Here is an 18,247-nt window from a genome sequence, read left to right as displayed (position 1 = left end):
TATCAAGACTATGTTCACATCTGCTATTAAACAACTATATTTCTGGACAGTCATGGAGGCAGACTTGAAGCAATGACACCTTTTTGCAAGCCTGCAGGACTTATTTTTTAATTAAAAAGAAAATCTAGCCTATATGTTGCTTACACATATTAAATGCAAGTCTGTCATGAGATGGATTGACCTTCAGGTCACATGAACTTTAAGTCATGCTTTCAGTCTTCCATGTATTTCTACATGGCACTCCATATAAAAGTGAAATACTTTACTGGCTAATTTATTTATTAAATAATAAGCAGAGTTGTAGTAATGCCAGTGCAGTTCTAACATACAATAACACATTACCAAGGGGAAAAAATGTTTAAGAATGATGGGGTTTGTAACTTTGTGTCATCACAAATGGAAGAAATACCTAAATTAGAATACCCGAGCAGACAAACAAGCTGCACAAGGCATTTCCCAAAACTAAGAACAGCTGACGATGTAAAATACAAAACCACAACAAAACCACATGTAAACACAAGATATAACCCAATTTAAGTTACAAATTCAATTCTTAAAGGTGAAAAAGTAAAGCCCTGGCAAGCACATGGCTGAAGTTTACATGCATAAACTCACTAAAATTAAAGCACTTGCCACTGAAAGGAGTCATGTACAGCTTAAAGCTAAATGAAGCCCCTCCTCATATATTTCATGTACTTGAAACTATCTTGCTATTGAAAGGGGACAAAATAAGCGTATTCAACTTACATCTTTTTCTGACCGATGTGGGAACATCGATGATTGGCTGTAGTACATGTTTTCATCATGGTAGTCACCATCAACCCCCTCTACAAACTTCTTCCTTGAAGCACCAAACATGCTGTTTGTCACCTAAATAAGAAGAAAAATGGTTATATGCCACGTATTATTTGGTTTGCTACATACTTAGTATATCTTTTAAATATATGTAAACATTGCTAGAAAACCCCCACCCTGTTTCTAAAGATTTGAAAATTCCTCTTTAAAAATATTTTCTGTATATTGCCAATGTAACAGTTCTTTCAAGTGGGATTTTCATGTGACAAACTCATACTTCAGAAAGGACTGGGGTGGGAAGAGGGGACACTTTTTTGGAGAGAGGTGTGTTTGTTGGCTGGAGGGTTTTTTGTTGGTTTGGGGGGTTGTTTTTGTTTTTTGGGGTTTTTTGAGTCCCATAACCTTTCACTCAGGTTTATTTAAAATTACAGAATGTCAGAAAAAAGAGCAAATTCCTCAAAATTTCCTCTCCTCAGGTAAACACCTTCAATCTAAAAGAAAATTAAGGAATGTTCTTTAGTGCTCAGCCACCTTAAAAGAAATAAGAAAAAGGGAAGGAAAAAAGAATATCTGTGAAATCACTCCCATGTCTCATCACCACAACATTGGAAAAGCAGCTTTCTACTTGATCCTGTGCATTCAGAATCGTGAATAAGTAAGAGAAAGTTGAGCTAGCCATGGTCAACCACCTCACCACAGACTGGCAAAGTTACTGCAAATGGCCCATTAAAACCACTAAATTTTCTTGTGCCCTTACTCCTGCAGGCACATAGAGCAAGCTGCTAAATCAGGAACTGGAAACTAAAGAAACAACAACCATGCAGCTGGTCACAGAACCTTCATTCATTAGAAAATTTAATCCCACAGTAAGATCATACAACATCACTAAAGAATCTACCACATGCAGTCCATATTTATACACCTGACACTCATTTACGTAAAAATACACATACTTCTTAAGTTTCTAATCTATCTACTAACATGGTGCGGTGTGGGCTAACAAAGCCCTGTTCAGACCTAACAGGTTAATGTTCAAACCAGCCAAATGGCACATACTGGTCAGTACTGAGCAACTCGCCTCGTTTCTTGTACCATATGGGGAGACTGGAGAGATCACGACCAACAGGATGCTAACCAACCCTATGCTACCACCCTATATAACACACTTTCAAACAGATCTTAAACATCTTGAAAGATAATGAAGCCAAGTTATAGTTGGCTTATGAAATGCCCTGAGCCCTAAGATTTACTGTCTTCACTACTGATAGCATTAGCTAAACTTAAAAACCCACAGGAGCATTTTTAATTTTTTTTTTTAAGAGTCATTCTGCACTATCTTAGTCTCATGCTTGAAATTGAAATTTCAAAACATTTATTCTGGTTAGCTACAAGGAGAGTCACTTTCAGCTTGAAATCCTCTTATCCCTACTGACAAAATTATTCTGATATTCTTCACAGTGTGGCTTATTCAAATTTCACCTTTACTGACTAAGATTTCTAGGTAGTGTTTAATAACATCAGCTCCTATACTAGCAACAACTTAACCCCATGATTTCAAAGTCGTAGGAGTTTTGAATAAAGTCAGCACTTGAGATGCATTTAATACAGCTATAATCTGAGAGTTGCCTAAAAACGTTCAGCTAAACAAAAGCTTTATTCCACCACTCCTTCAAGAGGGTTACAGTTACTTAGACTACTGATGTCTCAAAACAAATTTATAGTCTGTTACACACATGTGAAGGCATGCAAAGGTACTGCACACCTTCTCCTGATGAAGCTTGTATTTTAAAATGTTTACAAAAATGTGCAAATGTGAAGTCCCAAACTGCTCAAATGCACTCAGCTGACTTTCACACTTGTAGTGAAGCTTTCATTACACTATAAGCAAAGCATATCCCACTGTGCTAATCCCTTTACAATGCAATTATCACCTACCAGATGGGATGGAGCATTTAACAGGCTAAGGGGATTATCTTGTCCTTTGCCTGAGTAAAGTGTGGAGAGATGAGCTGTTGTCTTTTAACCACTGTAAAAAGCACAGTGAAATGCTTTGGTGAAGCTATCCTGAGCAACCAGGGGAAGTTGACTGTCTCAACAAACTACTGCTTTTGAGAAGGTAAAAGGCAGCTTCTCACAAGCCCCAGACAACTTTTTGGTGCTCCTTTAACAATACCTGGGATAACAGAAGAGGTTTTTTTGCCACATAACCTCTTGTGATACACCATCAGAGTAACAAAACTTAACTCTGACAGAAAAGAAGTCACTGAAGCACACACCACACTGTACTAATGTAATACCTAACCCTGAGCTACAGTATAGGAACTGCGTAAGGGGAAAAAACCAATTCTGACTTTGACCCTGGAGCTTTTGATCTTATTTCTGCAAAGGTTTACACATGGCTGACTACACATGCATGATAAAGGTTTCCGAGTCAGTGGGGTAAGCTCAGAGCTTTCAGTCTCAAAGTAAGTGTTTAAAACTGGTGCAAGAAAGCTACAATGTCCAAATATGAAGTCTATATACCAAAAAGCTGAAAAATACTCCCCACTGAATTTAAACTGTCCAAAAGATTATTTTCTATACTGATAAATGTATAAGACAGTAGCCCAAAAACCAATCAAGATTATGCCCTGAAGACTGATGAAGTGCACTGATATTAACACGGAGTCTTAAATTTCTTTAATGACCATGCTTTTGTAAAAAAAAAATTAGTAATTAGATAGATTAAATATTGGTATTTTTATTAGCACCCTGTATTTCTACACAATACCTAACAGGAACGTGCTGCTACAGTGCACCGAAGGCTGCAGCTGCAGGGCAAGAGGGGAAGACTGGAGAAGCCCTGCCTACAACCCAGCTGCATCACTGCACCGGGCTGCTCTGAAGACCTTCAAAAGTTTTTGCAGAGACTGACTGACAGTTCTTCACAGCAGCATTTCTGTAAGCCATTCTGTGTCGTTCCATGCTGCCATGCAGAGCAGTCGCATGCAGTGCTCAAGCTGTCCATGCTCCCACTGAGGGAGGTGGTACAGGCACTGGAGGGCATTCTGGCAGCTGCCTGCACCCCTAACAAGATTTCACTTCACGAGAAAGAACTGCCACTTGTTCTCAGGGTGAACCACAGCACAGACCACAACAGAGAAACACCGCATTGCAATTCATGCTGCTCTCCAGCCCTGTTACAAAACTAACAGCTCAATAAAACGAGGCAGCTGCTAAAGACCAGTAACTGGTATCAGAGACTGAAGCCACAGCTGTGGTAGCCAGGCTGTTTGCCTCTTGCTGCTTCTTCCGCTAACACCAGCAGCCAGTACCAGTAGTCTGCAGTGACAGTAAATGGCTGGCAAACTTCTGAATCACAGCATCTACCCCAGTGCAGACTTTTATAACGTTACAGAAGGTTTACTCAATGACAGTGTCACATGGTTGCCAAATTAGCAGTAGGCATCTTCCTATCCACGTTAAGTTATTCCAGTATTCACTAACATATTCATTAGTCGGTCACGCTACAAGCATACACACGGATATTGAAAAACACTGTTGTGGTACTGTTTGTAAGAAGGTGTGAGAGTAACTGGGGCTGTGCCAAATGTGGGCAGATATGCAGATGGAACTTTGTCACTTCTATCTTAGGACAGGAAGCCACCTGGAAACTTTGTACACAAAGACTGCAGCTTCTTTTTCAGACTCATAGATTAGTGTCCAATCAGCTACAAAAGTAAATACAACAAAGTTCATGCAGCACTTATAAATATATTTTAAACCCTTTGGAAAGTAACAGTGTCTTTAGGTTTTGTATCTTCACAGGGTCTAGACTGAAGAGGTAAAAAGTAGAAATCACCTCTTGTATTTAAGTCCCTCGTTCACACCTATATAGACACACACATGCGTGTATGTTTATGCCAACACATCTCCCAGAAGTTGTACTCCAGTTGCATGACAATTTTACTAAGTCAAGAATTCCTGTCTACTCAGCCTAATTCCATACAGATCCTTCTCCTAATCCTGTAACTACTTTTGCTGTTCTACTGTGGGAACCCAGTCCTCTGTTGCACAAAACACACTGACAGTGTAACCATTCATTAAAAACGTAGGAATGGTGCACTTCCATCAATTCATCCTTTAGCATAATATTGCAAAAGTATTTACAACTCCCACTGGTAGACCCATGTACAAATATTATTTAAAAATACTCATGGTAACAGAGGAAAGAAAGGGAAAGAGCTACATGTTTGGATTCAAGTTCAGAGAGATAACCAGCCATGCTACCACAAACCATGCCCAGTTCTGATCAGGTGAACACAAGCTCTTCTTTCAAAACACAAGTACGTCATGCTTAAAAATCAGATTTGCCCACAACTTCAAGTTAAATTAACCAAGCAAAATGCAGATACAATCCTGACAAGATCTTTAAATTCTTCTGTGGAACACTTCCTAACAACCTCCACTACGGAAGAACTAAAAGCATCATACAAATGTTAAGAACTTGAAGCATCTAATAAACAGTTTGTGGCAGTCTCTGATCTTTACCTTCAGCCGAGTACATAACACAATAACCATCAACAATAGCTATTTAAAAAATAGTAAAATAAAACCCCACAAAACCTCCAGATTTCAAGAAAAATCCTTTTCATTACAAGAAACATTGCAGTATAGCATACTCCAGCACACAAACCTGTTAGCAACAACTGGAAATAAATTATTGACACAGAATTTAAGTTGACACTTCAAAATGTTGTCATCTTCAGTTGCAAAATGATCTTCTCTATAATCACTTATGAAGTGATTCTATGATTGTATATTAAATGAATTCTACAATTTGCTTCAGGCTGTTAAACTAAAGTATGAAAACTAATTACGTTTTTGTTTTGCAGTATTACTATAGATAGTGCTCAAGAAGAGCTCACTCATGATGTTAACATAGCCAACTTCAAACTAAGAGAATACTACAAAATCTCCCTGGAGAATGTATAGTTTTGATTTTGCATAGAGCAGAAAAAAAAACCAAACCACCAATCAATCATTGCATTACAACTGATTAATCTCATCTTTACGTGAGTTGAACGATACATACAGTAATACAAATTAAAAAAAAGAAACCATTTTAGGAATTTTAGCAGTATCTTCCCTTTCCTGCTCCTCCAATGAGTATGGTATTTGTCAAGATGTACACTATCATTATGTGAGAGCAATTAGAGGTTATAATCTCAGTCTGATGTTACAGAGCTTCCACCCATCTATACACTAAGGCTTCTGATGTTGCTGTTTAAGTCTTTAGTAAGCAAGGTTAGCACTTCATTCCATTTCTCTTCTGTTACAAATCAATGTTTTCACATAAGGCAACATACTTGAATATCCAAAGTATCTACAAAAGTGACCTTTAATGAGCAGTTCAGTGAGAAGTGAGTGTCTCAAAAAGTAAGTGACTACCAGAAACCACATGTTGGTAACCACCAAATCAGCCTGCAATTTAAGTCAAAAATATAGAAGTTGGAACTTCATCAGCTGGTAAAAGATAGCATAAACTCAATTTACAGTAAAAACCGCCATTCTTTATGATCCTATCTCTCAGTGTCAAAGATAATTCCTATTTGGCCCAAACTGGAACTAATATACAATAGAATATATATACTACCAACTCACTAGATGCAAAATCCCAACCCTTGAGTGATAAAGTACAGCTATTAAAAGACACCATGAAAAGCACAGAGGTACAAATACATATATTTTATTTTCAGAATGAAAGACAAAATAAAACTAGAAGTTAAGATCCTTTGTTCCCTCATTTCATTTCACAATGAGTCACTTCATTTCTCCAAGGTGACTGATAAGTTCTAACAGTATACTATGCACTTATGATACGGTAGCCTTTCAAGCAACAACTTTCTAGTATTAACAGTATATAAACATGGAAAACAGTACATTTCACTATATTTCTTTTTTGTTAAAAAGTCTTTTTCCTTGATAAGCTTAATACTGGCACAGATTTGTACTCACTGTAAGAATACAATAGTAAAATAGGTGTTCTGTCAATTTTTAACAACTAGCTTTACATTCTTTATATGGCAGACTAAAATGAAGACCACCACACTATGAGGCACAAATCTACCAAAAAAACCTGAAGGTTGGATAGTCTTTAGAATAATCTCATTGTATTTGTGTCATATGGTTCATAAATTATTTCAAAATTCACAGAGCACTGTAGAGAACAACCGCCATAAAGCAAGTATCTGATTTACAGACTTATGTCAAGTCTCAAAGTAGTTCAACATACAACCAGTCTCCTTAAAACATCGTATGGCCTTTCCTTACAAAAATGAAATACGACAAACAAGATGCATAGCAGCTTCTATGCAGGAACTCCAGACAAAAATTTTGAGTATGAAAGAAATAAATAACATACAGTTATGATTTTAGACCATCTTCCACTTGTATTCTCAAGAATGGCCATCTACAAGGTAAAATTTTTCAAGTGTCCTATAAAGTATAATGATGTTTGCAAAAGCTACACTAGAACTGTAAATCTCTGCTGCATGCAAACTGTGTCAGGAAACTGCAGTCCCTAACATCAAACAAACCACGGAAACTCTCCTGACCAAGATCTACAGGCTGGTTTAATCCTTTAACCATCCTTAACTATTATGAGATTAATATTTCAAAACATTCCTGAAATAAAACAGCACAGAAGAAATAAGAAAAGCTATCCTACATTAAAATAAAAATAAACCAACATTGAAATTACTTAAGTTAAACTTGAAAATTGAGATTACAAGAAGCTCCATTTGGTTTCATAAGATGGTTGACACCATGCCCATCCTGGGGTAGATTCCCATAGGTTCTACTCCTGTTAATCACAAGCACAAGATTTGGATGATATGACAAATCAACAGTGGCTGGGGATATAACTATGCAGTAAGCTGCGTGGATGTCTCTTATGGGTATGATCAGTGGAATGTACTCAGGAAATAATCTTTGGACACGCCATTCAACAAAATCCAAACACACACAAGACAGACATTTCAAAGATGAGAAAGGCAGCAAGGGATCTGCAAAAGTGACCAGAAGAGCAGATGAAGTAGCACTCCATCTGGAGCAGCTGTGGGGAGAAACCAAGAATATGCCAGGTACATTCAACCTTATTTAGTGATGTGACCTGAAGAGATGCAGAAGCATCTCCTTCATAGACAGGGCAATGATGTCACAAGACCTGCACATACGCATACCCACACACATACTGTAAAACACACAGCTGGATTATCTGTCAAAGACATGGTTTAAGAATTCTGTCAGTCAAGAACAACTATCACTTGTCTGATATTACAAATACTATTTAGTCAGTAATAAGAAAAAAAAAACACATCAAAACCAATGTATCACATTCAAGAGCCTATCTAAAATGCAAGTATATTTAGCCCCTTTCTCTCTTGTTGATGTTTCCATTCATTTGTAGTATTTACAATCCATTCAAGACTAAGAGTAGTTCTAGATTTAACAGCATTTCTGACTTACTGTTTTAAAACGGTATATACTTGCCTGTGCAATGCTCCTCAACTCTTAAGGTTTCATCATGAAAGATGATTGTATTTTAGAAAGAAGTGACAATTGTGTCAGTAACTTTAGGGGGCAATATGCTGGCTCATACTTTTAAATTCAATGCTATTTTAAGTAGGAATGCAGTGAACAGCAGCAAGAATCTTGAAAAGAAATGATGTACTGGCATGCTTCTGTTACCTACTTAAGACATTCCTCAGCCATATTTTTTTAAAAAAAGAAACTAGTTCAATTTGTAAACAAAAAGTAACTTTTAAAGTATGTTCTCAGTTGATGATCCATCAAGACAACTATCAGCTAAATATATACTACCTGTGCATCACATTATTCACTGATTGTCTTCTGGGAATACCATCAAAGAAATCAGTTATGCTAAGAAGTCAGGCTTAACCAAAATTAAGTTCAAAACCCAAACATGCTTCTGAAGTACCTACACTGTCATGGGAAAACAAAATAAAACCCAAAAAGAAGCGAAGAAGCACATAAAACAACAGATGGGTAAACTTGCATTTCTAGTAACTATTACAGTAAATCTGTCTGTGAAAACTGGTATATGGTTAACATGGAAATGGGTCAGTCTTAGAAAAATTCAGCTGTGAAGTTTGTAAATAAATAAGCGAAAAACAAAATTCCATTCTGGAATGAAAGTTGTTTTAAATATTCTCATGATAAACTTATTACTACAGTGGCACTTCTGGCTCCTCACAAGTTAATTCTGTGAGTTTCTCTCCACCATTTTGCACCTCAACCATAAGGAAAACTGCCATTGGAAGATACCAAAATGACAAGTTCCTACCTTCTTTTGTTTGATAACCTTTGACTCATTCCATTAGGTAGTTCATAAATGCACTGGTGGAAAAATACTTGCAGTTTTAAATAGAAATTGGTTTTTCAATTGAACAACATTGCAGTTTGTCACATGGACTGCATTACTACTTTTGAGTATTTTGCTGTAGACAAAACAAGTCTTGCTGTGTTTCAGAAATCACCCTTCCATAACAAATTAGAGTAAGATATCCTTTAATTCAGCAAGTTTATCTATTTGAATTTTATCTCCAGTTTCATGCCTGAGACTGCCTTCTTTGTTGCTCTCCGCTGTGTTTTTTTTTATAACATAAAAAGGCACTTTACTCAGTTAGGAATTCTAGATCTACTCAGATGTAGTCTAGAGAGTTCCTTAATAGGGCATATACAATGGTAAAACCCAGCTTTAAAATATTAGAATATCAGCAAATCCACTAAGTTCTTCAGAAATAACAGAATCCTGTAATTCCCTACAGTCCCCAGAGAAAGAAGTTGGAATTTGGTATTTTCTTAAACATTGCCATACTTGGAGCAAATTGATAAAAATGTAATTTCTGTTTTCAGCAGAATCCTGCTGCAGTAAATTGTGCATACGGCCAAACTCACATGACGTATGTGCAGTCTGAAAGCCGGATCAGGTAACTGGAGAAATAAGCCCATAAAATAACACTATACTAAGCACATGCAAATTGTTCTCAAAGACTTAGAACTGTGACAGATTTTGTGCATTTCTCACAGAGGCAAAATAGATAGTGACAAAAAAGCCAACAGTTAAAGAAATCTGCACTTCCTACAAACCGATTTCTGTATGAAGTCATACAACTAGTTATAACAGAAGTAACTTCAGCTGAAAGCTCAAGGAGGGGTGCCAAGACAACAAAGCAGATATAGGGAACATCAAGTTTCAGCCTGAAAAAGCTGTTGCAATCTGGATAAGGGGATTTCAACAGGGAAAAGCCAGTCTGCTGTCAAGAGTACTCTTCAACTCGCTCTTTACTGTACTCCCCCTCTGCTAGAACGCACCAAACAGGACAGCTGTTTTATACTAGTATATGTTCTGTGATATGTCTGTGGAAACATGGCAGAGAAAAGATCCTCAAGGGACATAAATGAGCTCCTATAAAGAGAATTAAGTAGGTTAAGCGATAATCAGACAGGCAGTAAACCAGGTTTAGAACTCTAGCATTTTAATTCATAGAATCCCTAGACTGGACAGATATGTTAAAAATGCAAAGTAGTAAGATTTTTGATGAAAAGCTCAAAACACTTGGGGGGTGGGGAGAAAAAACTTTTAACAGGTTGTCATTCTTCACTGGTATTCAATAGTCATCACATACAAAACATTTTTTTTAACAGCAATTAGAACAGGATGTTAACTAAGTAAGATTATGTACGTGGGACTTCAGCTTCACAATCAAGAGACACGCTATGCTAAAATACTTCTTCTCTACCAAGCATTACAGCTTCAATATCAACATGACATACTTTGCCACCTCTGATGCTTGTATCACTCCCACCTACTCAACGCCTTTTTCCACAAATGACAGACAACTCAGATGATGCACATACGGACTGACAGAGCTTAAGCTGGAAAACAAACCAGGTCCTGATGTGGTCCAAGCCAGCCAATTACTCTTACTAAGGTCCCATTTGTGAAGCAGAGATAATTGCTCTCATTATCAAAGAAATTACATAAAGGTTTCATTAATAAGGAGCATCTCAGAAACGTTTTATGCTGATGAGTCCCCTAAGAAGTTATAAAAACAAAATAAAACCCTGGGTGGAGTAACATGCAAACCTTATTTTACAATGAAATACGATGGTAACCATTTTCCTGAATTATGGCCATTGTAACTAGTATGCTAACAGCTTATCGTTCTCCCAAGAAAGAGTCCTTACCTGTTCCGCAAGCCAACTTGTGCTACCACTTACTGAAAGCGAGGAAAATCATTTGCCCACTTGGAGGACAGATAGGTATTTGATTACCAACATCATTGCAAACAAAGGGTCTTGCTTTTTGGTACTTCACAACAAATTTATCTGCAAGGTTCATTACACTCCCTCTTTTTAAAACATCTACACATTTAGTTGCACACTGTCACAGCACTAGCAAAACTATCGAGCTGAAACAAGGTCTTTTACCATCTCACACCAGCATACTCTTCATGCTAGTCCCTCTGCTGCCTTTTCCTGGTCTCGCCTCACCCAGGGTGCTCATTCTCTCTCCTTTCTTTTCTCTGCTTCTTCCACCTCTCTTCCTTGGCTGCTCCCTCTTCATTGGCTGCCCAACCTCTTAACTTAACCAGCCACAGCTGCACCTTGTCTACATCAGCCAACCCACCGCCCCTGAAGCCAGCCCACAGCTGTATATTACCAATGCTAATTAACCCAGCTTCATTCCTCTACAGCACACCACTCTAGCATGACATGATAATTAAAAGAACAAAAACGTATATGCCTAAGCCTCCTAAAGGGTAAGACAGTTGAAACAAAATAGCCTTAAATAAAAGTGGCACACTAAAACAATAGCTTGTGTACTGATAGCCAAACATCTTACTCACTTTGTACAATTTAAAGCCTTTTAATTCACATGTAAACTGCATCCCACTGCTTCAAAACCTCTGCTGAATCTCTTGCAGTTGCCAAATCAGAAACTTTTACAGGGAAAGCCAGTGGCAAGGAAAGAGAAAACAACACTCCAAAAGGTTTTAGGGAGGCTTTATCCCTCCAAGGGATGAAAAATTGAAGATCACCAGCAGCAGCGATACTGGCAGGGCAGGGGGTGGTAGCATGGGGATGGGAGTGGATGAGTAAACATGAAGGTCAGCTGGGCGTCACAAGCAAGGGAAGATGGTTGCTGATAGTGGAGCTAAGAAGCAACTCTCAAGCAGCATTAGAAGAATGGTGTCGATACACTTGTCAGTGAACAAGCAAGATCACCACATGTGCGGTCTATCACTTAGAGAGTGGTTTTTCCCTTCCTCTCAATCTTGATGTGGTCCCTTATAGCACATCTGAGCCAAGCTAAAATCGTTTCATCTGCTAAGTGTCCTCCAGCTTTCTCTGTAGAGTCATTACCTTACACACTCTTCAAAGTAGTATTTCTTAACAGTTCCTATACACCCAATTCAGTTGAAGCCAGAAATGCCCATTGATAAGCTTTCTAGATCTGTACTTCTGTAAAATATTAAGCCTTGGGTAGGCTGTACCTGCTCACTGGACACTATCTTTTGTTAGTTCATTCACCATGTAAAAACTTTTGCACTATGTATCAGACAGGGAGATAAAGCTTATAAACAGAGGCGGGGGGGGGGGAAACCAAACTACTTTGAAGTAATCCAAATTTGGTTCATGATCTCAGGATTTAGCTGGTTTCATCATGTCAAATCTCTTCCATTGTGGGAGAAGAATAAAAGATGCAAAATTAAAGAAAAGGACTCTTCTGACTTTTTATTCACTTTCTGTGAACAAAATTCAGGAGGCCAGATTTCTGCCTCTATGCTTCAACTAAAAGGGTAATCATTGCTCCAGCTGGGACTTTTCCATCCCGATTCTGAACATGCTCCTCTTTCCAGCAATATGGCAGTTACGTTAAAAAAAAAAAAAAAAAAAGGAGGAAAAAAAAAGAAAACAACCAATTTCACTAACTTTTTAAGACGGCAGCATTGCCTATCTATTCCTTCCTGGACATGGCCAAACTTTCATGTTTTGTTAATCTGAAACATTGTATTTTAAATAAGCCCTTGTTTCCCAAGCATTTCCTGCAGTTAAGCACTATACAGTCAGATGCAGATCATGATTAATAGAGTAGCAACAGGAATTTATTTTCTTTCTTTCATTACTCAGACAGAGTTTGTTGACATTAAATAAATCAGAACTAGGCCCATTTCTACTCTAGCTTTTGCCAGAAGAAAAAAAGGCATGCTGTTGGGTTGGAGGTTTTTTTTGTTTAGGGATCACAAGATAGAAGACAACTGAAAAAGAGCACAACTAATTTTTAAAGTTTTATCTACCAGTACATTCACAAATAAAGTATTTATTTAATGTAAGCCGCTGACCATTTATTTGTTTGAAGTATCCTCAAGAAAGAGGTAACAACACTATTTTTACTTTATGTTGAATTTTAGGAAATACAAGGTTCTTTTTGGTTTGAGCTGCTTCTTTTTTTTCTAGAGGTATTCTAAAAATAGAAATAGCTGAGAATATTCTTGCCAAAAAACTCATTCTGAACACACAGCCCATCAAACACCTTGTCTTACTTTAAAATACAACTGGAAGATTCAAAACAATAAGTATATTTAATATATTTAATCCTTGAAGAGAAAGAAATATTTACGAGCTGCGACGACTTACTGGTAATATACTTGCTTCTCAGTGACTCTCCTCCAGACTAACAGTATATTCTGCAAATGCAGAAACATTTCCCAAGAGCACAGACAGGTTAAAGTTAAATTTGTGTATGGCTTCTTAGCGTATCCTCCTAGGACATAATTATACCCTTCTGAGTCTGTGACTCTTCAGGGCAAATGCAAAAATGCAAAGTTAAAATTGAAGATTTCAATTCTTTGGTTACTTGTTTATTATTTTTTTAAATTAAATCCTTAAGATGCTTTAGGAAGCATGTTTCTTAAAATATTCCAGGCCTGTTTCTTGTAACCTGACTATACAGCCAGGCTATACTGTGATTATAGCTGTACCGTGTTCAGCCATAAAATAAAGTACGACAAAACAACTTTGATGTTTTTACATCATATCTAAAGAACAAGGACACAACCAATCTGAAATAAATTCAGTAATTATGTTTTTTAAAGATAATGAATTATTTAAGACTTTAAATTGCCGAACTGCAATTCTTTACTGATTTTTTTTTTATTATGTAAGTGTTAATTGATGTTAATAAAGAATTTCCAGAGTTAGATTCTATACCACATTGGAAAAGATAAATTACAGGCTCCCAGATCCCTACTATGCTACCACAAATACAATCATGTAAAATTAAGGAAGCAGTAAATGCACCTATTATGCCTTTCCACTTTACTGATCTTCCACATTTAATTTAAACCTCTTCAATCATTCTGTTCTCCATTAAGGTTGTCAAAAAAATTAATCTAGCTATGTACTCTCCCATCTGAGCAGGTGGACTTCAGTCAGACTCCCACAATGTAAAACTTTGGCTCAATATGTACTGTAAACTTTGTTCACATATCAGAAACTGAAATAACATGTCATTTTTCATTTTAACACAATTCCCCTTTGAAGTGACAGACATTACGCTACAACATTTTAAAACAGAGCTACCTCAAATTGGCAGCCTAAGCTCAGACTGCAAGTGTTGCTTAGACCTGGCCCAAGTCCCAGGCATGGAATGGTCCCTTCCATCTCATACCTTCCTCACAGTTTCTCAGAAAACAGTCACATGTATTTAGAGCTCCAAGACAGGACAGCAACGTTTAGCACCTCAACAGCCTGGTAAAACAAGCAACAGGGGATTACTTCCCATTATTCTGTTCTCATTAAAAAATAAAGAGTATTTTTACTGAAAACAGGCCTACTCTTCCTTCAGGTAATGTATATAGTGTTGCTCATACTGAAAGTTTTGTAGTAGGTGAACTGCTTGCAAATGCAAGATCTCAACTTCTAGTTTTCCTACAGCTGACACTGTAAGATTCAAGTTATCCTGACCAGCACCATTACTGTGCTTTCATCTAGAGTTGCAATAGCAAAACGCTTAAATCTATTTCAGTCTCTACCCACTTCACCAGGATTTCAGACAGGGAAATTACAAGGATTGAAATCATTACACCACAATCTGATGCCAAATTCTTTCATGTCTTTTCAGGGTCATAGAAGTCCTGGAAGAAGGTCTTGCTTCTTGAATGATACAATCCCTTCCCCACCCTGCACAATCTTGAACATGAAGCAGGACTGTTAAAAGTTTTGCTTTTAAAAAGACACATTGTTCCAGCACTAAATCTTGTTCACAAAAGACAGAGAAAGATTAATTCCTTTACCACATTTCCAAAATCCAAATGAATACTCTAAAGGCATGGATATGTCTTTCTTTGAGCATCAGGCTGGTTGACAATACAAAGAGCGATACATTTAATCATGAACTGTATACTGCATAACTAGAGGCAGTTACACATTACATACATTTGTAACTATCCCTAAATTAAATAAAGTATCACCCACATAGTGCTGCTCTCTTTCAGTGACAGGAAGTCTACAGTAATCAGCTCAAAAACTACAAACGGCAAAAGCACTTACAAATACTGAAGCATTCTTTGTATTTGATCTCCTTTCATTACTGTCATTTTTTAAATATGGTTTCTGAATCTATGTGGTGCCATAAGCTTTTTCACTGTGCTGTTACATAAATGTATTCTTTACTATGTTTATTAAGTTCTTCCCCTCTTTTTAAAAGGGAAGTTATCAAAATGCTTATTACTACAAAGAAAAACATTCCTGGAGGCAGCGTACATGAACAGCCCATAAGGCAGCACTGTGCACAATTCACAACTTCCAAAACGTAGCCATGCACCTGAAAAGTATGTTTTTTCTAGTTCTGTCCAGAATTTACCTTCAAAAAGCTAGTTTAGAAACAGCAATAATTTTAATGTATACAGGTAAGAATAAAAGAGTAAAAAAAAAAAAAAGTATTTCATATAGTGACTGGTTATATATCTTGCATTAAAAGCTTTCTACTTATTAACAAAATAAAGAGATTGTTGGATCACCCACATCTAAGTGAAATGCAGAAAAAATTGAGCCAAAAAAAATTATGAATTTGTAGGAATCTGAACTTAAATAGTTACCAAGCAAATTTACTGCAGACAAACCATTTGCCTCCAAAATTAAAGATTCCTGGAAGGACCCATTAGCACTCACTGCTTCTGAAGTAGTGAGGAGAATTTTGTTTGGCAGCTGAAAAGAAAGGTCCAGATGACTCAAACTAAATACCTGATAAAACCCTTGAAGCAGAACAAGGAAACCAAATATACTACTGATAGTTGGTAGACAGCAGTTTACGTAAGACTCAAACTGTTCTTTAAGAATAGGAAGGTTGTTTAGGATACTCTAAAATTAGTTTAAAAGTGACACCAAATCAGTTACCGGGAGGGAGGAATACAAACAAATAATTGTGATCCACTACAGACGACATTTAAAAAATCTGACAAGAAGCCAGTGGTTTGGATTTTGGAATGACAGAGAAAAGCCTTCTACATATTCATCGGACAATTAAGGTCCTGCATAGGAAGAAGTTTTTTGGGTTTTGGTTGGTTGGGGGGGTGGGGGTGTCACCTGGGGTTTTTTTGGTGTTTTGGTTTTTTTGGTTTTTTTTTTTAACTGAAATATTCACTGCAGTGTGAATCATCACCGAGCAGGATTTTCAGAAGGCATAGGGTTTCACAGCAGCAAAGTCTACTGTCACAGTCTTGCTCTTGGCTGGCTTGTTAAATTTCCAGCCAGTTAGCTCCTTGGTTTTGCTTGGCTTCACTACATGGTTACACCACACCACAGGGGTAGGACAACATAATAGCCCCAATTTACAGTACTTTTAACAGCCAAGAAACTGAAGATCAAGGTACTAGGAAATGAAGAACAGCAAGCACTCTGTTGTCCAAATTCACTTTATCAGCAAGATGAATCCTTCCTTGAATGATGGACAATACCATTAACCAAGTATAATATGTAACTGAATACATGCGGTGGTGGATTGAACTAGGGTGGCCAATACTGCTACCAGCTTAAATTCTTCCATCATGCCCCTTTCCTTGGGGTCTGCTGACAAGCTGCAGAACACAAGTAGCAACTGAAGCACCAGCAATTTACTCCTGGTAGAGTATACTGAAATTCACACAGGATTTGCTACATACCCTGTCTAACCATCCCTACAGCAGGTACAATCACCTCTGGGACAGGAGGAGGAACACAGCTGAGGGCAGCAACCACAAACTACCCCACTTTCACTCAACAGGGTGCCAGTTGCCATGCAGCACCTGCGTGCGCTATTTTCCTTTATCTGCTCAACTGCTTTTTCATTGGGAAAGAACAGCAGCAAAAACCCAATAAACCCACGGATCCTAAAAGACCTAAAGTACCGTTACCCTTATGCTTTTCATGTCACATCAAGAGTTAACCCTCAGTCTAAAATTTCCATTGAAAAAAACAAAATATTGACCAATGCTTGTTAATTTATGATTCACATAGTATAACAGGAATGCCAAAGGAAAAGAATCTGTCAGCAAGCCACAAAGAACATACAGAGAAAAGTTGTGTGATTTGAAGAGGCTTTTTATTTTGATTTGGTAAACTTTAAATTAAATGCTTAGCTGCTTTGGGCATGCACAGTCCTAGTTAAGCAGATAAAACTGAAGAGCTGTAGATTTTGCTTTAAAGGACCAACTTTTTAAAAGAGTACTTTAAAAGTTTCTATGTTTCAGGTTATTTAGGAACACAGTAATTCTATGAAGACTTTCAGTATGCTGAGGCTCTGTGAGCTTTTAAAGTGTTCTCAGCATCCACTGTGTATTCATTTTTCTGGGCTTCCTGTGAAGTCTATAGTCCAATTAACTGACAAAAGACTGAAATGAAACTGTTTAGGCTTTTTACTTTCTGGGTAGAAAGTGCATCCTTGGTCAGTTCTGTTTTCCTCCTTCTACAACTGTTTTCCAGCTTAACAGCTTCCCTATCACAGTTCTGATAAATTTCAGAGGAAAAATTACTTCAAATCTCAATTATTTATAGTGATATGACAAACTGCTAAGAAAGAAAAGGTGGGGCTTAGCCTAATAAAAAATAAAACAGAAGTCCCTCTGGGAACATCCAACATTGCTTATCTAATTTTTTTGCTCTGTATTGATGCTTCCTGATTTCTTCTCATCAGGAAGAGAGCATGCATGCTGTTCTCTAAAAAGTTTCTGCAGTTTCTTTCTGTAAAGATTACTGGCTTCTATAATTGGTCTTACGCTTAATATTAAAGGAGATCTTTAGTTTGTTCCCTCCCCCTCATATATGCTCATAGAGACTGACATATCCTTTAAATCAGGGTCTCTGAAATGTAACTACTTCATTCTTGTTCAAAGCAACAAACCTG

General features: G+C 37.3%; 1 protein-coding gene across 9 annotated transcripts in view; it reads right to left on the bottom strand.

The window, feature by feature from the left end:
• CNOT2 (CCR4-NOT transcription complex subunit 2) overlaps nucleotides 1-18,247 on the bottom strand; it is a 91,520-nt gene that overhangs the window by 36,351 nt on the left and 36,922 nt on the right. For all 9 annotated transcript variants that reach the window (XM_055710813.1, XM_055710812.1, XM_055710810.1 and 6 more), the window contains one exon: nucleotides 748-870. In XM_055710813.1, the coding sequence (XP_055566788.1) occupies nucleotides 748-858 (111 nt within the window). In that variant the 5' untranslated portion in view covers nucleotides 859-870. The remainder of the gene's footprint in view (nucleotides 1-747; nucleotides 871-18,247) is intronic.

The sequence above is a fragment of the Falco cherrug genome, chromosome 5 (genome assembly GCF_023634085.1).
Source record: "Falco cherrug isolate bFalChe1 chromosome 5, bFalChe1.pri, whole genome shotgun sequence".
Lineage (NCBI taxonomy): Eukaryota > Metazoa > Chordata > Aves > Falconiformes > Falconidae > Falco > Falco cherrug.
This window is presented reverse-complemented; position numbering and strand designations above follow the sequence as displayed.